This window comes from Elaeis guineensis, chromosome 2, assembly GCF_000442705.2.
Source record: "Elaeis guineensis isolate ETL-2024a chromosome 2, EG11, whole genome shotgun sequence".
Taxonomy (NCBI): Eukaryota; Viridiplantae; Streptophyta; class Magnoliopsida; order Arecales; family Arecaceae; genus Elaeis; species Elaeis guineensis.
Window position 1 is genome coordinate 125,070,421 of NC_025994.2, and position 25,257 is coordinate 125,095,677.

The 25,257-nt window shown below is 37.3% G+C and overlaps 3 protein-coding genes and 1 long non-coding RNA gene across 4 annotated transcripts; 2 read left to right on the top strand and 2 right to left on the bottom strand.

The window, feature by feature from the left end:
- Positions 1-648: 648 nt before the first annotated feature.
- On the bottom strand, positions 649-8,071 carry LOC105053082 (mitochondrial outer membrane protein porin 1). Its single transcript, XM_010934145.4, has 6 exons — positions 7,910-8,071; positions 7,751-7,818; positions 2,165-2,275; positions 1,728-1,817; positions 1,424-1,632; positions 649-1,244 (listed from the first exon to the last, which is right to left on the bottom strand). The coding sequence occupies exons 1-6, from the start codon at positions 7,950-7,952 to the stop codon at positions 938-940; spliced, it is 828 nt and encodes a 275-aa protein (XP_010932447.1). The 5' UTR covers positions 7,953-8,071; the 3' UTR covers positions 649-937.
- A 5,106-nt stretch (positions 8,072-13,177) lies between these two features.
- Positions 13,178-16,302, top strand: LOC105052797 (uncharacterized). The gene is given in 3 exon segments (XM_010933756.3): positions 13,178-14,578; positions 15,945-16,038; positions 16,040-16,302. Coding segments are annotated over 3 exon segments (318 nt in total). The 5' UTR covers positions 13,178-14,387; the 3' UTR covers positions 16,073-16,302.
- A 130-nt stretch (positions 16,303-16,432) lies between these two features.
- On the bottom strand, positions 16,433-21,321 carry LOC105038720 (probable auxin efflux carrier component 8). The gene is made up of 6 exons (XM_029263119.2): positions 20,796-21,321; positions 18,004-18,181; positions 17,791-17,876; positions 17,538-17,695; positions 17,271-17,347; positions 16,433-17,173 (listed from the first exon to the last, which is right to left on the bottom strand). The coding sequence occupies exons 1-6, from the start codon at positions 21,292-21,294 to the stop codon at positions 17,104-17,106; spliced, it is 1,068 nt and encodes a 355-aa protein (XP_029118952.1). The 5' UTR covers positions 21,295-21,321; the 3' UTR covers positions 16,433-17,103.
- A 630-nt stretch (positions 21,322-21,951) lies between these two features.
- LOC140855517 (uncharacterized) lies at positions 21,952-23,388 on the top strand. The gene is made up of 3 exons (XR_012138427.1): positions 21,952-22,810; positions 22,893-23,011; positions 23,100-23,388. It is a non-coding gene; the product is annotated as an uncharacterized lncRNA (long non-coding RNA).
- The last annotated feature ends 1,869 nt before the right edge of the window (positions 23,389-25,257 follow it).

Sequence of the window (25,257 nt, forward strand, 5' to 3'; positions counted from 1 at the left end):
CTCAGAAAGCCATTACAAATTGAGGGAGTGGATGCTGGCCTCAACAAACTAACCGTACAGCTGTTTCTATTCTTGGTTCCCATAGGCCACATTGCAACAAATCTTTCTTTTAGCCGGTCGGCTGAATTCCTCCAGCTAGAGATGAGGATGGACCAAACTCTTCAGAATCAACCAAGCTAAGCGAAGAGGAACCTCCTCCAAACGGAGCATCCACCATGCGAAACATGCCCCTTAAAGCAACGAAGGAAGAAGAAGATAGACAATGCAGAGAAGCACCGAGAGAGAGAGAGAGAGAGAGACTTTCCTCTCTCAAAAAGGCCCAGACCACGCTGAGGAAAGAATGGCACTTTACAACATACCAAAAATGCTTTGACAGATAAAGAAGCACCAGACTAAAATCTTCCTTAACATACCACAAAACAGTACCTCCTAGACATACCAAAACCCCAAGTAACAATTTTAAATCCACGAAATAGCTATCAATCAGATCTTCATAAGCTGTACAGAAGTAATCTCTGCACAAATGTACAAACACTTGCCAGCTACCAAACCACAGTTAAGAAAGCAACATAGCCACCAAGGAGGGCAATCAAATATTTCTTATGCAATTTTCCCTTTTTAAGCAACAACGCGGGCACAAACCAACCATTAGCAAGAACACAATTCATATTAATCTTTGTACGGAGCCAGTTCAAATCACTGGGTAAGGGAAGGAAAAAGAATGCATGAGACAGGAACTCAACTCGTATCCGAGTCGCTGAACAAGAAATTATTCGTACAGGACAAGTATCAAAACAAGCTCTGTCAACAAAACAAGTACTCCAAGAGTCTCGAAACGATGCCACCATCATAATTTGGAGGCTCGGTCCTCGTTCAACTTATTCCATTCCACCACACCTGAAATGGAAGTACATTCATAGTGTCCAAAAATTTATCATCATGGCCTGAGCACCAAGGATAGTCCAACCTTTGAGCTCTTTTCAATGGCCTTGGTATCAACTTCTCCAGAAATGGTGAAAAATGATTTAGGCCGCCACTCATGCTGAATGAGAGCACTGGCCTTGCCATAATTGTTGAAGCGTGCCTTCACTAGAGTCAGAGGGTCTAGCGCATGTTGTGTCCCGAATGTAAGGGTGTTCTCATTACCCGAGAAGCTGTGGGTGATCTCTGCCCCAACAGCTGTGCTTGACAGTGGGTTCACCAAGTGGTAATAGGAAGCACTCAGGCTGTCTCCCTTGTTGTTCCTGCATAATTTTTTTTTTTTTTAAAAAAAAGTCAATATACAACAGTATATAACCTAACACATTTTAATTTAGAGAGCTTGTAGTTCTACTCTGCATAGCATTCTGTCCCACCATCATCTCTCTCTCCTCAAAGAAATTTCTCAATATAAATAACAATCCTTTATTAAGAAGTAACTTACAAAGTCAGGGCAGCAATAAGATCTGCATTGGTGACACTCAATCCAGCATTGTATTTGGTGAAGTTCCCGCTTGCAGTGTCAAATGATACATCAGCACCAACAGAGAGAGCTTTAGTTCCAACAACACCAGAAAGGTTGACAATGGGATTGGCAGTCAATCCAATACCTGCATTGACTCCAGCATAATCATGCAAGTATTGAAGTTCAACCTGCAATCCCACCAAGAACAGAAAAACATCACTCTAAAAATCTTTCAATTGAACAAGGAGTATCCAAAGTTGGCAAAATGTGAAGGTTCCTGTACCTTTCCAGATCTCTGATCTGGGACAACAAAGCTGAATATTGTCTTCAATCCAGGTGTGGCAAGTTCATCAACTGTAACAGTTGTTAACAGCTGGCAAAAACCAGAAACAGAGGTAAGTGCCTCCAATCTGCAAAGCATCGTATCATACAGATAATGCCAAGTTGCATATACATATTGTCATGTGAAAATGACTTCAGCAGTTTCAGTTGGAATATGCGATTTGTTTCAATGATCATTACTTTCCATTATATTCAACATCAGCTGATCATTATTTTTTTAAATTATGTATGTTTTTTTGTATACATCTTAACAAATGGTAATAAACAATGTAGCATAGAACCACATACCCAAACACAAGTAATAAGAAAACATACTGCCTAAGAAGCAAATGTATTAGCTGAGTAAATTCATGAAGAACAACAACAAATAAGTCTTACATTTGAATCCGAGTTTGCTTTCACGTCAACTGTGATATTCTTGTTCTTCAGCTGAGACTGAATCTCACCAAAAATAAACTCATTTTTCTTTGTACCCGAAGCTGTAATTGCCTGCAACGCAATACAGAACCATTTGTGAAAACCACAGATAAACAAGTTCCCATTATAAATCAGAGAAATTAAAATTAAACAAAAGTAGCACAAAAGAAGTAGAAAAGAGAATCAGAAATGAACAAGTGTCAATAAAAAGCTGAGGAAAACCAAATTCCGCAGAAGATCAATAACCATATTTTTAAAAATAAATAAATAAACCAGAAAAAATGAAACTACTAATTCGCTTTGCATCTTTTGTGTTCCACTAAGGCTTCCAGAATAGGATGTGGAATGTGATAACATAGGGATTTTTCTGGGCTATACATAAAAGGTGAATCTTATGCCAAATGAGAAACTGGTTGCAAGCAACATGACTGTGAAACCTTCAAATGAAACACTGTGCAACTGAACTCAGAAATTGGCTCCCATGGTTCCCTATTTCTGTTCATATATTTGAACATCAATTTCACTTCCTTTCCTGAGCACTAGCAGTAACATTCCCATGTGTCTTCAGGTTAAGCTAAGCTAGATTGTCCTTTTGCTGACACCAGAAATATGCTTTCCTAGAGTTATCATCCATTACATCAAATAAATTGGTCGAAAGCTATGGGCTATCACACTATCAGAAGCATTGATCATTGAGGAAAGAAAATGCTGAAGACCTCAGAGAGAAAGCAGGACAGGCAAAGTAACATGCGCGGGCAGCTATTTAAATCCACTCCCTATCATTGAAACAGATTGGCTGTCTCTGCTCTTATCTCTAGTCAAAAAGAACTCTCTTCTCCCTTCTCTCCCTCCCTCTTGCCAGCTATATGTACCAGCTGAAGAGTAGTATCCGAAACACAATCACATCCAGCCCGTAGTTTGACCACCCTAAAGCACAACCATGGCCGAGCTCCAGTCTCTCTTCTTTTCGTCTTGGTTGTCCACTGCTGCACTGCAGCAGGGATTTCGACTTCCAATTATCCATTATCGCACTCTCTTGTCCCCTCTGCTCCTAGGTAACATGAGCGAAGACCCTTTTCGTCGAAACTTCCACTACTCTGAATTGCAAAGCCGTGAGGAGATACCGACTACCATGTCCATCCATCCTCCCTTGCTGGACAGATGGGGTGAATTTGCTTTGCTGTTCAAATGAGCGTCGGCACCGCACCTGGTTGCGAAACATATTTCTAGCTTTTTGACACCATGAGCGATCTAACATGGACCCAGTGCACTGGCTGCAACCCTTGCTTCGAACAGCAAGATCCCAAGTTCAATCCCAAAAACTCGACCATCTTCAAAAGGCTCCCCTCCACTCACCTCATATGCACTCCATCAGACTACGAGCCCCTGCCCATACAAAATAAATACAACTTCAACGTAAGTTATGCCGATGACAGCTCGATCTCTGGTTTCTTCGCAAGTAAAACATTTTCTTTCAAATCCATACCAGATCGAGGCCAAGCAGAATCTGTCAAAGAGCTCGTTTTCAGTTGCGCTACTGCAAAAAATCATATGAAACTCGATAGTGGTGATTTTAATAGCCTGGATCATGAGAATGAATATGATGCCATCGTCATTCACCGCACAGCTGACTGGCATCACCAAAAGCCGCTTCTCCTATTGCCTCTTCCATCCAAAAGATGAGGCGAAGAGTTAGCTTCGATTCATAGATGACAATCCCTCACCAGCAGGAGAGCACAAGAGGTTGTGCTTCTTGGAAGGACGCATTCAGGGTGTTTACTACCTAGATCTTGTCAACATAAGCATCGATAAGAAACCAATCGGGTTCTTGTTGGATACTTTCCAAACCTTCGAAACGGCATCGGCGGCTTTACAATTGACACGAGATTCCTAAGAAGAGAAGCGTTTAACAAGATGACTTGAGACATGATCGATTACCTCAAAAAATGTTTCGACCGCAACTATGTGGAAGATGTCTTCGAGCACACACTTGCGGTCGAAACGTTCTTTGAGGTAATCAATCATGGCTCGAGTCATCAAGTCATCTATTTAAACGCTTCTCTTCTCAAGCGCATGATTGTGGATCCAGTGTCAATTGTAAAGCCACCGATGTCATTTTTGAAGATCTAGAAAGTATCCAATAAGAACATGACTAGTTTCTTATCGATGCTTATGTCGACAAGTTCTAGATAGTAAACACCCTGAATGCATCCTTCTCCACAATTGCAGTCGAAATGTTCTTTGAGGTAATCAATCATGGCTTGAGTCATCTGGTTAAACGCTCCTCTTCTCCAGCGCGTGACTGTGTATCCCTTGTCAACTATAAAACCACCGATGCCATTTTCGAAGATCTAAAAAGTATTTGATAAGAACCCGACTGGTTTCTTGTCGATGATTATGTCGACAAGATGTAGGCGGTAAACACCCTAAACACATCCTTCCACTTGTGCTCTCTTGCTGGTGAGAGAATGTCATCTCCAAATCGAAGCCAACCTTTTGCCTCACCTTCTGGATAGAAGAAGCAGTAGGAGAAGCGACTTTTGATGTTGCCAACCGGCTACGTGGCAAATAACGCCGACACCATATTCATTCCCAAGATCCCAGCTACCTCACTACTATCGAGTTTCATATCATAACTCGCACTAGCGCAACTGAAGACGAGCTCTTTGACCTGCTCGACCTCGATCTTGTGTGGATTAGAAAGAAAATATCTCACTTGCGAAGAAGCCAGAGACCGAGCTCTCATTAGCATAACCTATGTAGAAGCTACATTTATTTTGCCCAGACAAAGGCTCATAATCTAACAAAGTGCATATAGGATAAGTGGAGGAGAGCTCTTTGAAGGTGGCTGAGTTTTTGAAATTGAACTTGGGATCCTTCTGTCCGAAACAAGGATTGCAGGCAGTCCACTATGGATCCATGTTAGATCGATCCTGATGTCAAAAATCCAAAAATATATTTGATGGCCAGGTCCAGCACTGATGTTCATTTGAACAGCAAATTCACCCCATCTGTCCAAACTTAAACACATGTAGCCTTTTGAATATCAAGATTTGGATTGCAAATGCCCAATGTATAAAACTGAAGATGTGTCAAGATGATTGAAAATGCATGAAAACATACTAGAACATACATAGGTTAAAACACTTGAATTTAGCAAGCCAAATGGTTAAACAATTATAAAATTCTCCACATAGAGGAACACCAAAACATCATGTCAGATCTGCCATACCTCTTACCAAATTCCAGTTTTTATAATAAAAACCCAGAGCAAAAAAGCATTAGAAAATAAACATCAATACATAAGTGAGAACTTAGGCAAATAGAACTAAATAAAAATTGACAGCCAGTAACTAGTACATGAACTTGTGAAAATATAACAATGCAAAAAAATATGTGATTTATTCAAAGCTTACAACAAGAAATTTATATACCAATCAACACAAATGTAGTTTCTTCAGTCATCAAAAGCATATTCAGTGTAACTCAACAGCCAGCTAGCAGCCCACAAAAAGTGTGCAAACTCATGTGCAGGAATGGTAATAGAAGAACACTGTTCACCAAAATGACATTGAATATAACCAATCTACAAAAAAGGGGGCATCAAAAGCAATTCAAAGTTACTGGAACTTGCTTCACTACAACAAGACAACATATTGGAATGCATGGCTTTAACTGATTACAAACATGCAATGCTTGTCGCTGTAAATATTGCAGTGTATCTGGGATGCATTAAATACCTTTTTTGACATGGTTTTGTAAACCTTATGCCACAGTGGAAGGAGACAGAGGTGGTGAAAACTGAAATCCAGTGCTCATTGCTAGTCCAAAGAACCAGAAGTTAATGCCACTGAATATTAATATTTATGCCTTAGCTAAGATCTCAATTAAGATTAGTCAGTTCATAATAGCTCTTGATGGGATTATATGGTATTTCTTCATTACCGGCCTTTTTATAGCAGAAACATATTTAATACAGATGCCAATATAGTGCTGTGCACCTAATTAGACCAACCAATTAACTGTGGAAAACTGGAAATTGATGAACTCCCTTAACAGATGCACTCTGGTTATCCATCCTGACAATTTGGGATCTAATCTTCCCATGGAGAGCACAATTGGCATGCTAAATCATCATGCTTACTCATTTCTTTCCTCTCCCCTGTATCTTCCTATTTCTCCAATTGATAGACCGATGGGATCATTATCTTCCCCATTAATATAATTGTGAACCAGAGTATACGATGCACAACATTAGCATGCATAAGGCTAATTGTGTTCTTGTGAATCTACATCTATCATAAACTTTAGCTTGTAATAGATCAATAAGCACTGACTAAATGTGATATCATTTAACTAATTTCTTTGTTTTGGTGAAAAAAAATCTATGCAGATCATATGGCAGATTTCCATGTCCTAATGGTTTTTCCTATGAGAATGAAACACATATAGGTGTCTGAAGGGAGAAAATCTTTGTGATACTTATCCATTTTCAGGTATACGAGCATTCTTTTAAGTCAAGAATTTGTTTGGAAGATCATCTTGACCTCATCAAGTGTTTATCCTGAGGACTGCCCCCTGCTAGGTGCATCGCATCCTGTTACAAGATTAAGACTTAATATACACGTGCATATTTTGTCTCTGATTTGCTGCAACCTAACTGGCTTTGACTTATGTTTGAAAAATAAGTTTTGGCTTTTAAGCCAACTATTCATCTATGTTGGTCTCAAATGTGTTATTGCATGATGTCAAGTTATTCTTTGGATATTGCAAATGAGATATCAACAGTTAAACAAGCACTGTGTTATTAAATTGCATGCGTGGATTCCATGAGAATCAAACACAAATGCTTATTTATTTAACCATGTAACCATTCAACTTCTTGAATTTGCAATAGAATGTGTGACTCAATAACATTTTAAATCCACCCACAAATTTAGGGACAATCCTCTCCTTCAATCTCTTTGGAAACTTATTTTAATCTAGTCACAAACACACTGTGAAACAAAACCATAAATTGTTTGCACCGAGAGCCATCTTAACAAGAATCATGTTACCAGTCAACCGAAAATATAGAAGGACAAAAATGAATTCCAACCAACTGAGAGCATTTATCACAGATAACTGAAACCGCAAGTTCAAAAATCTAAAGACATCATGCATTTCCCCAAATCTATCCTATAGTTAATAGTATAAATACTGCTAGAAAACGCAGGATAAGAAAACAAGAACCTATAGTTACATAAAAAGATCTATGTTTCTTTTTTTGGTAAAAAAGGCCTATGTTTCTTCACTGATCTGTTTCTTGACTAATCTGATCATGCTTTCGCCTTCCTAAAATTTCGATAAATCGCATATCGCTCGGGGTAAAAAAAAAAAACCAAGTACGAAGACCCACCAAAAAAAGAACAGAATAAACCCTAAAAATCGTCAAAATATATTGATAGGACAGGGACGGTAATTCTGCAACGTGTACACAAACCCTACCAAAGTAAATTCCAGATCAAACTAGACCAGAAAAAAGAAACAAGAAAATAAATTACTCACCACTCCATTCGACGTGTAGGTCGTGACTGTGAACTTCTGGTCCGTGAGGTAGTCCTTGTAGAGAAGATCTACAGGAGAAGTAGAGAAAATCCCTCAAAAACAAAGATAAATCGAAATAATCATCCATAAAAACATAAAAGTTAGGGAAAAAAATTATACCTCTAGCCTTCTTCCCGATTTCGGAATAGAGACCCGGACCCATCCTCCCTCAGTCGAGATCACACAAACCGGAAAAATACCAAAGAAGGGAGAGGGAGAGCAGGGAGAAGAAGGCCTTTCCTCGGACGCAGGTTATTATATAACGGAGGCGGCGTGGAACGGAAGGGCCCAATAAAAAAAACCCTAATTCTCGTGCTAGAATTTCTTGTACCGGAGATGTTGCTTGTCAAGAGATCTCATCCGTCGAAGTCGTCCGATACCCTTTTTCGGACCGCTGGGATCGGATTCCGATGCGATGTTGATCGCGGTATATCACGTATTAGCCGTCTGATCGTTGGATTTGTGTTGTTGATGACCGTCTAAGGGAACCAATAGATGGCTGGCGAAATGTGGCATGCAGTGACCGGCATCTGGAAGGTTTATTCTTTGTTTCCAGGTTCTAAATAACTCCCATTTGTTTGTGATGTGCGCTTGCATGAGATTTTTGACTTTTGAGTGGTGCCAAATGCTTGAAAGGTGAGTGCGTGTTATTGAGAAAAGAGTGCGCTTATCATTTTTTTTTTTTTTTTTTTTTTTTCAAGAGAAGAACAAAATAATATTTTTAAAAAAAATATTTGGTTAAAATATTTTTATCTTGGACCATCCAATAAGAAATCATCACATTATTTATTGTTGAAAAAGATGCACTGTCATATAAATATGATTTGAAATTTTGAATGAAAAGAGATTTTTCTGTTAACAATGGTTGGTCAATTTGTCACTTTTATTTTTTTAAATAAAAAAATTTACTTTCTCAAGTGATATGATGGCTTTTTAGATAATTTAAGGTGGTGGTTCTAACCAATAATTTTTTTATTTTTAAAGATAGGAGGTATATACTATAAATAACATATATAAATATATTTATCAACATACAAAATTTTTTTAAATGATGAAAAAAGAAATGAGTATTTTTCCCATAAGATAATCCTATATGATTGGTCACATAAGATGCAATGCAATCTACCATATCATTTTTAGATAAAAATTATATCTTTCAAGTGAAAGAAAGATTTGACTTCCTTCACACAAATTTACTATTGAATTGCACAACGATAGCTTTGAGATATGTAAGTGCATGAATATAAAGTTTAAAAATACTTTGAGATCCATGTAAAATATGATTCAATGATCAACGTCATGAAAAAGAATTAACCATCATCCTTTCATGCAAAAAATACAACGCAAACCCATCAGTCTCTCCTGCACGAGAATCCAATATCCACAAAAAAGAAGCATAAGTGGATCGAACGAATCATGTCATGGGTTCCACAAATCTATGGCTGGTGTGAACAAGGCAAAAACATGCACTATAAGTCAAAACTGATCAACTGATTGGTCGCCATCAAAATTGCTGCGGGGGATACAGTCTTGTATGAGACGTCATTACTATGGATCTTCTGTTAAACCTCCAGGTTGCATTTGTGCTTGACATTTGATCGGTGAGAATCCCATGAGAGATTATATGCATGGTTTAGCTTCCGGAGATGGGTTGAAACAAGCATTTTACCAAGCAAGCCACGCGGATTGTACATTTAACACAATTTAATGGCTTCTTCATATCATGCCTTGCAGTTCTTCGATCAACATGATTCATAAAAGAGCACTAGATTTGCACCATTTGCATCACAAATGCCTGAAGTTGCATGCAGTTGTCTCGACCTCATCAACTTATGAATGGTGTGGCAAAACTAAACTTGCTCCATTAATAGTCATATGCCTCCGTCTAGCAACCAAGTATTCTAGGTTTTAATCTTTGATGGTGTTTTTCTAAGTATTAGAATCTAGATGATAGCAACGTGATAGATTACAAGTATGAGGATCTAGTTAATAATGGTGCGGTAGATCTCATTATAACTATGAGTATGGTCATATGGTCGGATCCACTCCACATCTCATGCGAGGTTCATTGCTGGCAAATGCAAGTACCTACAAGTTATAAACCACATCTTATTTGAGATGCACCACTTGTGGCAACATGAGTTCATCATGAATTGGTCGATGTGCATCGATTGGTCCCAAATTTGATACCCTATAAAGAGAGAGAGAGAGAGAGACTTGAATTAGATCCAAGAGAAGCGCAGCATGATATGGACAAGTTTCATGAGAAGGATGACCAATTCAATAGATATAATTGAGTTTCCAAACACAGAATTCACAAGATGCATCGCCGTGGAATAAGATTCGGTCCGTTCAATTAGTCTTTAGCTTCTGACCAGAAAGTTACAGATCTCCGGATCTTAAGCAAATCCACTTCCCATTGCTTGGGCATCCTCGTTTCTCGCTGAAAGGTTCATTGGCCCTGCCACGCGAGGGTTGACCGAATTTAGAAAGATGTTCTCTTCGCTTTGCCTATAAATTCGTCCAGGCCTTGGAGTTGGCCTCCAACCTCATTGAAGAGAAGTCAGTCCCCTTGAGAAGAGAAAGGTCAGTGCCACCTCCCTCGTTAATTCAAATTATATAATCCTTGCGACATGGCCACCAAATTAACGTATGGAAGATAGATAAATTCTTCCATGTAATTGTGGTGGCTGTGACTGTGATTTTTAAAATTTGCGATCTTGCTATCTTGGTAGCTGACCAGTATCAAGATGAATGGATTCATATCTGAAACGAGATAAAATTACCATAAACAATATCCTCCAATGCAAAATGCTCCTACCATTGTTATGAGAGTGTAAAACTTAAGAAGGGATGCATTTAAATTTGGACTGATAAGATTGTGCTTTGCTAGATGATGCAGATGGAGGGCGTGGCTAACGAAGGAAAGACAAAGGAGAAGGAGAAGACCACGGATCCACTCAAGCTAAGGCAGAAGCTAGAGAGGATTGACGCTAAAATTGATGCCCTGAAAGCCAAAAAGGAGGCGGTCATAAGACAACTATATGAGCTGGAGCAAAGTGCTACTGAAGGAGCTCCCTCCCAACCAAGAGAAGAATATCAAGGATATCCATCTCCATAGTGGTTAGATGAAGGAAATAAAATGTTTATCCTACCCAACCGAGGTTGCTGGACTCTGTCGACATTTTTTTTCTTTTTTGTTCAACGTACCGGAACTGTTATAAGAGGTACAAGTCTTTTGTTGTTTTTTTTTTTTCGGGTGGAAGCAGTCTTTTGTTGTTCAAAACAAAAGATGTACAAGCCTTTCCACAGTAGATGGGCCAATATTTGAGTGATCCATGATTGCCAAGGATATTACTCTCTACAGCTTTTTTTATTTTTTTTGTTTTTTTCCCCCTTGCATCTTGAAGTGATCTTCTAAGAGCCACTAATCAAAAATATACAGTGACATATATCCATTTTTGGCTTATAATAAATGCACAAGCAATATTCTTGCTATGTGTTTATTTACGCATTAGTGTGTAAATGCCAACTAGCTTAATGACCTGGATTCAAATGCCGCCCTCACCTGATTTCAGCTAAGGTTTCGATGATCTTGGTTTTCCAGATAATAATAATGGTAATGTTTTGAAGTTATTCAAGACCTATGTCTCAAGAGACATCATTACATCTTTGTATATGTGTGTACAAATGTATGTATATATGTATAACATCTTCTTCTTGATTTATAATCAATACAAAGATGTTGCTAATGCAAGTTGAACAACTTATAGATACAAGAGTATCAATTAGCTTACTTGGTAAAGTCATTGGACCGCATTTCTCTTGATTTGGTTTTCAAATACAACACAATGATAGCAAAAAAATATATTTCAATAATCTTTATAACTAAGATAATTATGTACATATAGCATGAGTAAGAAAAATTCACACATAAAGCTGACCTAATATCTATGCACCTAAGTTGCGACCTATTGTAGTGTATGTTTTGCACTTCAGAGAGTCATACAACTATAAATAGTTGCCATATCATCCATCTCAAATTTGACATTTATACATCCAAATTTGGGATCCATTGCAGTGGATATTTTACACTGTCGGGGCTATGCAATCTTGGATGATCGCTACATGGTCCATCTTGGAGATGGATGATTGTCACTTTAACTCGTGACATGTCGTATTTGGTATCGAAGGTGATCTTGCTCAACATCCTAAGATGAATGGCAACCATCTATCTCAAAGATAGATAACATGGCAAGCATCTTGGGTTGCATAGCCCTCAGCCTTGCAAACACGTGTCTTACAATGTCTGGAGTCCCATGCACCTCGCATGGTAGAAAAACTCAGCAATTATGTACATTTCACTTCAAAAAGCAGGACTGTTTCGGGTTACAAATATGTCTAATATGCCCTAACATCCAAATTACGATGTTTTACTCACGAAATATTGGCTCAGTTCAATCGACCGACCCCTCAAGATGGAGTACACCTATGCCAACACCAACACCAACAAATCGACCCCAACACCAAGGTAATAGATATTTGGAGAGCCTAAGAAGTTAATCTAAATCTTAGTCTAATATTTCGATCTTTATATCTTACAAACAAAGAAAAGCTAAAATTTTGAATTTGGTTAGGATTACGAGAGAAAAGATAAATAAGGTTCAAAAAATAAATAGCCATCATCCATCATTTAGTTTAAAATATCTTAAAAATGATGGATGAAAAAAAGATATCACTATCCCTTTTAACCTACCAATTTGGATTCTCTCAATCAAAAAGATATAAGAAAAGATAATTGAAAATATAAGAGAGATGTTTTTACATTGATTAAATTATCACTCTCTAGATTTTTGATAAAATCTTAACATTTATTCATTCATTTTATTTATATATTATTTTATCTATACTATTCATTTTAAACTACTAAATTTTATCAATAATTATTTTATTTCTGATACATAATTTTCATACGTATAAATAAATAATTAGAATTATCTTCTATTTCTTATTTATATACACTATTTTTAGTTAACTATTTATATAAAAATAACTAAATACTAAATTAAATTATAGATTAATTTATAAAATTATATATTAAATTGAATTAAAATTAATTATTAATATAATTTTTATATAATTAAAAATTTTAAAGATTATAAGCTTATATTTATATAATTTTTATATAATTAAATATTATAAAAATTATAAATCTATATATTATCTATCTATTGAGCATATATAAATATTATAAACTGATAATAATTTAATAAAATTATTATATAAATACCATCGATCCCAACATTCCGTCTTTTTTATATCAAACAGAGAAAAAAAAATTATTTCCATCCTTCTCGCTATATTTTATGAAAGATACGAAAGAACTATTCATCCTTCCTCCAATTTCTTTCTCTGACGGCTGACTAGCTTCACCTTGCCGTAGTTTATCGGCCCCTCTCGATGACGAGCTTCCTCGGCTCCCCATTCTCCCCTCTTGAAAAGCCCCTCACCCTGGGCGTTATCGGCCCGGCTCCTCTTGGTGGAGATCTTCTCTGGCCGGCGTCGCCTTGCTGCTGAACCCCCGTCTTTTTTTCCGTCTCCTCTCTCTCTGCCTTTTCTCCTATACTTCTTGTTCTCTCGGTTCCCACTGTGATTTCGAGTGGGAGTCGCTCTCTTCCCAGATCTTTCTCTCCCCTCTTTACCGGCACTATGTTCGGGGCGTTCTCCCCCGCCTTGAGCCTCTCCCTTTGCTTCTTTGCTGTCAGATGTTTGAGGAGGGTGTTGCCGGCCTTTTCATGTCGATAACTGCGATTATCTTCTCTCTTCTTATCCGGATTGTCGTGGGACGTCGCCCGCCTCTCCATCTGTCAGCAGGGTCCTCCTGTTTTCTCCCCCTTCTTTCTCTTTCTCTCCCTCACTCCTCTGTCTCTCTTCCCCTTTCTCTTTTTTATCCTGCTGTCAGACTCCCTTCCTCTCCTCTTTTTCTCTTTGGCTGGCCCTTATCTTGGCATCGATCTGCTCCTCCTCTCTTTCGGCGCCGAGTTTGGAGTGCTCGTCAGCCCTTCTCAATTGTAGGCCTTCCATTAAAAGTCACTCTTCCCTGTTAACATCGTCGAGGCATAGGTGGAACGGTCGTTCATGGCAATTTTGGTGGAAACGTCGTTGATTCGGTCCCCTCTTTTCTCCTCTGAGACTTTGTTTCGACAATCTTCTGCAATGATTGGATTTGCTTCATCACCATCGGCGACATGATGGACGTCTTTTTTTTTTTTTGAAATTTAAATTTTAAATTTAAATTTTAAGATTGTTAGTTTGATGGGTGTTTTTTTTTTTTTTAAGTTCAAATTTTAAATTTAAATTCTGTTTAGTTGCTGAGATTTTTTTTTTCTCTTATGATTTTTTTTAAATTTTTTTTATATATTTTTTATTATTTTATTTATTAATAAATTTGGTGGCTATTGTATAGCCTCCTTTTATATCAAAAAAAATCCACCTTAGGGGGAAGAGTGGCACGTTATAGAACGCTCATGGCATTTTATTATTAAAAAAATAAATAAATCGCCCATGGAAAGGTGGTTCACCGGCGAATGATCTCGCGATGAGGCCGTCGGAAGGCGTAGGAGATGGCGGGGAAGATGTCGCCGCCGGCTTCGCCGCCGAAGGATTCAGGGAGAGTGGGAAGGACGAGGGCACCCATCCGCCGGCCCTCCGGGCTCCGGCCCATCTCATTTCCCGGGTCTTCTCGCAGCTCGACTGCGTCGATCTCCTCAACTGCTCTCTCGTTTGCAAGTAAGAAGCTTCGATCTAACTCGAAACTGAGGATTTAGTATTTCTTCTTGATTCGAAGATTTCTTTGAAGTAATTCGATGCTCGAATGACTCAAGTCTTTAAATTGTTTACCTTGTTCTTATATGTATTATTATATCTTAATCAAAACTCTTTCATGCATTTGAATTAGCATGGATTTCTCCCGTTTATCATCTTATGACATCGTGGATCGAGATGAAGAAGTAAAGTTTTCATATTTCTAGTTTGCGGGTCTCAAAAATCACATAGAAAAGGGGACCCCCCTCTTCTAGGCTATTTTTCCTCATTTCAGAGTGCCTGCAGTTTTATCGATTATTTAGGTCCAGAGGGACACAAGAACATTGTTAGGGAATTTAATCTCTGGATACTGGACCGATAGGTATTCTCATTGACACGTATCTCTATTTTCCTTTTTAATATTATTTTCAATTTCCATTGATCAAGCGATTTGGGTAGGTGATTTATGGTGTCATCTCTCTATTTTCCTTTCATATTATGTCAAGAAGTTCTATAAATAATTATTGCAGCTTGCTTCAGAGGATGATGAAGAGAAACATTGTTTCCAGTGGAGGTTTTCCACTCTCAAAGTGGTTTATAGGAGGTCCAGATCCCCTTAAAGCATCCATCTTCTCCCATTTTCTCCTATTATTTATATTGTTTAATTAAAATATATCAGGATCTTATCACTCAATAAGTTTTCATTTGCTGATAGTTTACATCTTTTGTTCTGACTATGTATAAAACGAATTCTGATAATTGGACTCTGGGCACACTTGAAGAACGAGCAGCCCCATTTTGCCGCACATTATAAATTCAAAAATGTGTTCTAAAAGTATTTAGGTTTGAGATTACGTGTTTATAATTTCCAACAACAATATCAAAACTGGATTGTTCATGAACTAGAATACATGGAGCTTATCTGTGTTACATCATTTTATTTTCAAAAGAAAGAAAAGAAGTTTCAAGTGAATACTTGAAACAACAACTCCATTGATCAACATAATGCTGGCATCATTCAAGATTGTATGTGCAAGAGCAGCCCTGTTGTGCAATTTCATTTGTTTATAATGGATATAAATTGCCAGTAATTACCTTTAAGTACGTCCCAATGATGTAATAGCACTGTGCCTCTTGATTTTAGGATATCTTCATTCTCTTTTATTTGTTTTTATAATTCTTAAGCTTTTCTTGACTGGGTTGATATGCTGATGACCATTGATAATTGATAGAAAGAATTTATAATTGACTATATAATGTAGTTGTTATCTGCTAAAAGATTTGGTTTACTTTTTAGTCAGTCTCCAGACTTGCCATCTCCTTTAAGACACTGTTTATCATTACTTTGCAGGCAGTGGTATAGGGAGTCTGCAGAGCTGAGGGAGGGTTGGAAGAATGAATACTTAGATGCCTGGCATCATCTATATGGGCTGTGCATTAAAAGAGAAACACATCCACCATCCTCCACCTGCTCAATAAGAGGTGTGCGTAGTTGGTGTCCTTGATTTTTTGTTCCTTGGTCACTATTCCAATGAGAAGAGATGACAGTGTAATGCATTAACTATGTAAAATGAAATATTTCTGTAAACTTACATGGGATCTCCAAGGAAGAACGTATGCAATATATATACGACTGTAGATCCATGAGGTGTGACATGTTGTAGTTATTGATTGCAATGAATTAGTTCACATGAAAATTAGAAGGCTTATGTGAAACTTCTGGTTTTCCAAGAAACAGAACAATTTCAAAATTCATAAAGTAAATGTAGCTTGGATGCTATTGAATAAGATTATTTTATTGTTTAATTTTCTTAGAAATCAAACATTTCTGTATACTCTGGGAAATGGGTTCCGAAAAATCGAGAAATTGTCTCCTGATGTTTTGTTTTGTTTCAAACAGAACAAAACAGTAGCACTACTGAAACTAAAAGCAGTTCTAGATTATAAAACTTTTCTGTCAGGACTACTGAAAAACTCATTTTGATGGATCCATCCTTTTATTTCTAGTTTGTTACTTATTATATTAAGTGGTACAATATTGTAACTGGCCTATGCCTGCTATGTTTTCTCTCCTCCTGTTTCGTTTAAATTAATAAAAAAATTTGACACTAGAAGTACAAGAGAATGGTCCCCATTTCATAGTCATGATCCTCTACACACTGCCAATTTGAACCTATCATTCCACTGCAACAAATATGCGTCACCCTCCTTGGTGGGCACCATTTATAAATCTCATCATACCACATACAAAATACTGCTGGTCAGGTCCCTAAATGGATCTGATGAGGTAGAATACTCTTGTAACTGTAGAGTGGAAAGATAGATATCTGTGGTGCAATCTTGTGAAACACCTTATCTCTTAATTGTACTGTGGTTGTATACTTTTACCATCATTTTATGAGTCAGAAAGTTGAGAATTTTGGTCACTGCTGTCTCCATCCAGAGTCCATGCTATGTTTCTGCACCTTGTATGAGAACATGGGACTCCATATCTTTAGCATATAAAGAAGTTAACTAGTATCAAGAATGAAGTAATATGCGAGTGCAATTGGTACTGCTATGATCATGCCAACAATAACCCTACAACCACAATAAATGGATCTCAGAAACATCTTACAGCTTATCTTAAGAATAAACCATTATAATCAAGAATAGTGTATGCAAGAACATTGATTACCCAGTACTCAGAATATCTGGATGCACGCCATACTCTTTAGCAAACACAAATGTTACTATTCCTTGAGGAAGAGCTGCCTGCATAAAATCACAGTTATTACCCAACAAAAGGGGATAGTACAGTATATGGACCTTTTTGTGAAAGCATGTACATGCCTGAATGTCTTCAGGAATGTTTATTATCTTTTTCTCAAAAAGCTGGATATAGATAAATATATCTGCCTTTTGTCATTTGGCATAAGCTACATGTATTGTGAAGTGAATGTACCTGAACAATTGCCACTTTTAACAATGTTGCCCTCATTCCAATAGCATAGGAAGGGATTGCTATCAAGGCTGGTCCAATTATGAACCTTAGTGCCATGGATAAAACCATCATCCGAGTCCCACAGGCTATGATGCTAGACTGAGATGCCATGAAAAGGCCTGTCATGTAACCACTAACCCAACGTTAAAGTCCAGACAATGTCTTTATCTCCAGTATTCATCGTAGGTATGCCACTGTCTCTCAAAGTACCAACCTAAGCTGAACATTGCCATGCCAAGTCCCCCATCTGATAACATTGATATGCAGTTTCTAATTATTAATGGTAGCTCTATTCCCCACCTGCAAAATATGCCATCCAGTCAGTTGATGTAACGACCTGATTTTGGTACCAAGCACATGTGAATAAATAGAAAGGAAAATACACTCAGTCCCTCTGATAGGAGCAAAAACACTCCCAGAAGCCTACCTAAAGCTGATTAAAGACCAAACAAAACCTGCTAAAGTTGCATAAGTATTGGGATTTATCATAAGTTTCTTTCCCACCATCTGAAGAATGAGGAAACTTTTGATATTTCTTATGGACAGGGATTTTACTTCATCCTCTTCAGGTCTGGGGTGTATTCCTCCAGAGGATTCCAGTTCCCCTTCAAGATCATGAAAGAGATAAATATTTCTTACCAATATATTGATGTCACAACCAAAAACTGAAAGGGGGAAGGAATTAAAATGGCAGAGGGATTGCATGCTCCACAGAAATTTTTATTGTATCAGTTGCATTGACTAAACTGAATCATATAATCACTTGGAGGATCAGTGTGCTAAAAAGATAAATAGGTTCCATAAATTCATCAATAAGGAATGTTGTTCGTATGTGGTTTCCTCTTTCTTGCTACATTATGCAATGTTACTCTTTTTCATAATGAGTACCTCTATGAATCAAACCTTTTTCTTATTCATATACGCGTAGCATGTATTTTCTTAGATGACTTAGATGACTCGTGTTGGTTCTACAGTTGCGACTCATGATTCTCATTGTGTCATGGATCTCTTATTTGCCTAAAGAAAAGATGTTGCTGACTGTTAATTATAAATGTAACAGTAATGTGCCTATCACTGAGTCATATCCAATGATATATATGTTTTGTGAAAAGATGCTTTTTGGTTGAATTAATAATTACAATTATTGAAAATCTTGTATAGTAGTTATGCTTTTTTATGAATGGAACTCTGAATACTACCAGACGCTTGTTCATATGAAGTATCGTGATGATGCTTGAGGTCTTTGCAAGAAGGAAATTTATCTTTTGTTATCGTGATGATGAAAATATATTGTCACCGCTTGTCTACTTTGCTTGCTATATGAAGATATGATAATATGTTCCTGAAATTGTTTGATTTTGTTAGGCCTAATACGACCAAATGTTACTTAATGATATTCTACATTTAATGATGATATGGTTTGCCAAGTTTGTTTCAGTAAACATAACTACCATATTTGAACTCAATTGGGATGTATGATCTCTAGGAGTGGGCACGGACCGGTTAACCAAACCATTATTCTATTTTTAAAACCGAACCGATCTTATCGGTTTTACAAAAAACCAAACTGAAACCGAACCGGTTAGACCGGTTAATCGGTAAACTAGTTAACCGATCTGACCGGTTTGGTTTTTTAGTTTCTCAATTTTTTTTCTATGTAAAACTTGTTTCAAATTGCAAATAAGTGACATAAAAGGCCAGTAAATAAGGATAGGGACGTCACACGAGGCAGAGAGACGAAGAGATAGGGACTCAGAGAGAGGGGGGAGCGGGGGTACGTGGCTACATGCACGGCATGCGATGCAGGGAGAGGGAGAGAGAGTCTGAGAGATGCATCATTGCATTGGGCTGTTGCCTGTTGGCATTGGGGGAGGGAATGTACTGTGTATGCATGTTTTACGAGGAAGAGAGATGGAGACTGAAGGTGAACTATGCATCTTGGGAAAGGAAAAAAAGTTTGAGAATGAAAAAAAATTTGCTGTGTATTAAAAGATAGATGGGTTGGCTGATAGTTAAAAATAAAAGTAATTACACACACACACGGTTCAGTTTGGTTAACCGATTGGTTTCAAAATCATGAAACCGAAACCAAACTAAAAAATTATTTTTTAAAAAATACCAAACCGAAACCAAACCGATCGGTTTGGTTAACCGAGAAATTCGGATCGGTTCGGACCGGTTTTCCAGTTTGGTTCGGTTTTTCTGTTTATTATGCCCACCCCTAATGATCTCTTAGGCTGACTTAAAAACTTTGTTTTATGTTTAAACTTTCCGGTTCTTGTTGCATAATATTAAAGTCTACATGAATGAAACATAAAGTTTCAATATTTTGTGTAACCTTGAATAGCTTGTTCATTTGCATGCTATGGTATGCCAAACGTGTGTGGCAAGATAAAAAAGAGAACTTCTGTAATGGGAGTAATAATATAGCATCATTTATATGTGAACTGTGTGTGAGACTATCTTATATTTTCATTGATAAAAGCTCAAGAACTGGACTGCTGTACAATTAGCCTGAAATTATGCCTCTCATCTTAGCATTCTTGTTTACAACAGATAGATTGTTGTCTTTTGTCCAGAAAGTGTCAATCCTTATAGGTGGATTAAATGGAAATTTGGTGATTATCATCATTGAATATCAGTCAATGAGATAGAATACTTGGAAGTTTGGAACTCTTGTAAATGTAAAATACTAAAGTAATTTGTGCTGATGAGACAGCAATTCAGATTTATTATTCTTTTTTCCCTGTTACTTGAAGATTCATTTTGAATCCTTCCATTGAAGAACCCTTCCCTAATATAAAAACTAAAATAGTTACAATGAAGTATCTGAATAGAGTAATTGATGTCTGGCCCTGTGCGTTAATACTTGAGACAAGGGGACCTCCCTAGGGACCAACATGAGAATAGCCACTTTCTTATATATATATATTTTTTGTTCTTTCTTTATGTTAATCTATAAATCCTTAGTGCATTGTGTCATTATCCATAGTTATCAAGAGTACTTCACATGGTGTTTTATATAATGCACATGGTGTTTTAAATAACTTTTGGTACTTTATACAATCCGACATGATGGTGACTACGCTAAATGCAGTGTCTGGTGAGAATGGACATTACCTATTCGTTTGTGTGTGCTGCAATTCTCTTGTTATTAATTTCCTCAATTAGGATGCTCAAAATGTGATGATCTTAGATAGTTTAGATACTTACCTGTACTGTCAGTTGGATTTGCTGCAATTGCCTTGGCAGCCCTGAACTCGAAGAGAAATAGTAGAAGAGTATACCAAACTAAGCTCTGTAAGACAACGATCTGAGCCAGGAGTTTGGCAGCTTCAGCCCCATACATACCTTTTAATAAGGGGATCCCAATAATCAAGGTGTTGGGTAATGTAGATAGAGAGAACCCAGTAAGTAGCCAATCCAAGCTGCCTCTAAAGCATGCTTTAGTTAGGACTGCAAACACCAAGAGGGCAAATATTTTCTGCAGCGAGTCCGATACTACAAGTTTGAGATTCATTTTGTAGGGATTGTTGGTGGAGATAACATGGAAGGACAGTAGGGGGATTGAAAATTTGGCTACAAACTTGTTTATCCCTGTGCATTGGTCAGGGGTGAAGAGCTTCCACCATTTTATTGAAAGATAGGCCAGGAACATGGCTGCATACAGTGGCACTGTTGCTGCCAGAACATGATAGACTGTTGCGAGAGAAATCATATTGGATGGTCTGAAAGATATAAGGAAGCCAAGCTGGATCTATGTCTCATTTCTGGTGCATGCTAGGCCTTTTATAAAGAGAAGGTTGGCTTTGATGCCGGCCTTCTTGCTTGTACAACTTTGTCTGGAGTTTTAAAAATGTTTAAATGCTCATACAGTGCACATGGCTGCAATATCCTTTAATGAAGTATATATACCAGGAATGCATCTGGTCTATTCTAGATTTGCTGTTGTCATAACCTTTCTGGAATTAAAGCTATTCTATTTTGTTTTTATTGTTAATTGTTTTATTCTTAATAGTTGTATGACTATTGGGAATTGAATTACTAAATAAGTATTTATGCCTGTTCTTTATGGTAGTTCTCAAGCACTTCTATGCAATAGTTCAGTTATTATTATGCAAAAACTAAATGCTATTCTTTTTTCCCCCATTTTCCCTCTTTTTGTTCAACCACTTAAAAATTGGGGAATATATTTAGTATCCTGCAATTAGATGTAGCATAAGCACAAACATTACACATTTTTGCCTACTTATGTTCAATTTGGATGGGGTGTTTATGTGCCTTACATTCACATTATGTTCTGTAGATTTCTTTCCTTTTCCTTTTTTTTTTTTTTTTTGGGGTGGGGTTGTTGGGGTGGGTGTGGGGCTTATATATTTCTGCTTTTATATATTCACATTGGAATACACCTGTTTATTTATGTCTATTGCTTGTAACTTATAAAATGTGAATGTGTGATATAATTTATAAGTTTGGACTAAAAGAACATCCAGAGAGAAAGAAACTTTGGGGCACTAATGTAATTTATGCAACAAAACTACCTTTGTTGCATTCTTCTTGGGACATTTTTTGGCAAAGAAACTGCTTTGCCCGAGTCCTAGCGAGAAAGGGATGCTTAAAGCATTGTTGGTCAGAATTCGACATGTCTGCCCTCTACCCAAATTCTCCATCATGAAATAGGATAGTGGGCTCGTGTATGTGCACTTCCTACAAACTACGGAGGGCACATTGGTAAGCTTCAAACTGTTAGCTACATTCACATATTTGTTTCAGCATTAGAATAATGCTAGGTGTAATGATTGTGCACCAACAGTGTCCGAAGAATCAATAATCTGTCAACTGGGGCAACACTAAATTCTCATTCATGTCACTCATTTGTTTTCTCCATGTAGGTACCTCGTTCCTGCCTGGTTATCCAATAAACATGTTTTTACTGAATGTTAGGACGATGATATCTATCAAATATAAAGTCATTAGGATTGCTGTATGAAGATTAGCCAGTACATTGTAGTTGAAATAGCTCACTGTTACAATTATGTTCCTTTCTAAGATTCTTTGTGATTGATACATAATTTATGTTATATTGATTTGTTTATCAGGAAACTTTTATGCTGGTTGCTTTCTGAAATATATATTAGCAGGAAACAGGACATAGCCTTTTTGACATTTTAGTTTGGTGTTCTTTAGCCTCCATTTATTGGTACGTGCGGACTGACCGAACCAAGTCCATCATGGTGGGATTCACTAATACTTTATTTGAGACATGCATATGGTTTCTTCTATGTAGTTCTAATATTTGTTCTTGTACACAAGTAGAAGCAAGGAAGGCAAGAATAAAGGAGTGAATTCTGGGAGAAGCAAGGGAGTGGGGATTACTTACAGTGAACAAATTTTCTTTTTCCCAAATGAGGCAAAAGCACAAGAATAAGTGCTAGGTGAAACATGCTTTAAAACTGAAATTATATACCAAATCTGAGCTATGCTTCTTTGCTAAAGCGTTCCACTTCTATTCTCTTTCTTCAGAACCACACCTCTTTTGTCATTTTAGGCCGTTGGACATATTTACTTTAATCTGGAGAATAGCTTGATCTTAGCCACCCCCAGCCCAGCATGTTCGCCCTTAACGGTAAGTTCTCCAATCCAAGCATTCAAAGCATGCAAACGTTTCACGGTCTGCGTGCAAACCTTTCTGAGTAGTCTGGCATATATCGAGGACATAACACAAGCTGGATGGACTATTTTATGTACTGGATGCTACCTATATTCCAAGAGAGATTGGATCTTTCGTATAAAACAATAATGTGGTGTTTGGTTCGCAATCTGAATTAGAATTGAAATGGATTGGGATTAGAATTGGAATGGCTGAATCTATTGGAGTATTTGGTCTGTGACAGAAATCGGAATCGAAATTAAAATAGAAATTTAAATCTTTAGAAAAAAATAGAGATTAAATTTTAAATAAATTGGACTATTTTTATTCTATCTCAAAATCAAAATCAGAATCAGATTTTTTCTAATTAAATTGTTAAAATGAGAGTCATTCATTTTCATTTTAATTTGAGATACCAACTCTCTTCAACCAAACATTTCTTAAGTTGATTGGGGAGCAATGATGACCCCAAAAGGCTGCCGTTCGTGGCAAGAGGTGATATCATTCAAAAGCAAGCACTTGGTGATCTCTCCTTTGCGTCTTTACTTCCAGATGAGATTTGAGATCTACTTTAGCTTCACTGGCGGTTGCTAGCCAGTCCACTGACCATGCACCCCTGTTGAATGCTTGAAACAGACAGAGGCACTTCTTTAGCTTTATCAGCAGGCAGAGAGCCAGGTTGTTTGCATCTTTTCTGGCACCATTCTGTGCCAACTTTGCTAGCTCAGTCTTGGAATCTCCTTTCATCCAAGCCTTCTGAGCACCATTAGTGCTAAAAATGGTGTACGTACGTCTCATGTCCAAAGCGAGACATGCACAAATTGATAGAAATAAAATGTCCTGATGATTTTTTTGGACTACAATCATTTACGATAGGATCTGTTCTGATTGTGGGCGTGAGCTGTGCTTAAACGGATTTAAGCAATATCCTGACCTGGGTACATCTGCACTAAATTGCCATGCCATTTTGCACTCTGTCCTAATAATCTCTGCCAACAAGGTAGAAAGAACGTGAGAAACCTGCAATTTGAGGGGAAAGCTCTTATTGATAGATCATGGTTACAACATGGTTCAACATAACATATCAAATACATCGCAATAATGGTTTCAAGCTACCTAAAGTTCCCCGTTACATCATCTAGATTTAAACAATAATAGTCATCATCCCACCATCAGGCTAAATTACATCGTCTATATTTAAACAATAATAGTCATTGTCCCACCATCAGCCTAAACAATGGCTCTTATTTGACAATTTCTAACAATGAGGCTGCTTCTGCAGTCACCATGACAACCTTTCAATTCCATCCAAGGGATATCTGTTTCGACCTCCATCCGACCTGGCTTTGAGGCTACTTGATCGAAGCTCAACAAACAACAGCTACCCAACTACTTCAAAAACAAAGAAGGAAAAATTAAAAGGACAATCCTCAGCTTTAAAAAGTTCCAATTGGGTCCCTCACATTTGTAAATTTTTCCAAACTAATCCTACCATTCATCTTCATTAACATTTTTATTTTTTAATGGTAGGGGAGGTTGAAAATAGCCACCTAGCATTTATTGCAAAAAAAAATAATATCATATGACCATCACATGATAGGATAAATTTGTACTATGACCAAACTATCCTTCGTATTATAAAAAGATCTACTATTAGATCATCCATTACACAAATCTCAAAGTGCTCCAACTCCTTTATTCATCCACCTGCATAGATTTCAAAGTGACCAATACATGACTAGAATTATCCATCCATCTACACAAATTTCAAAACGATTATATGGATGTTCTAGATTATTCATCGGCATGCACAAATCTCTAAGCAACCGCACAGATGATCCAGATATTATTCATATATTTGCACTAATTTTAAAGTAAATCATGAATGATCCAAATATTCATCCACTTGCACAGATCTTTTAGCGATCAGTGGATGATTAGGATTATTCATCCATTTGCATAGATTTCAAAGCAACCATAGATAATCCAAATGTTCATCCTCTAGATCTCAAAGCAACCTTAGATAATCTA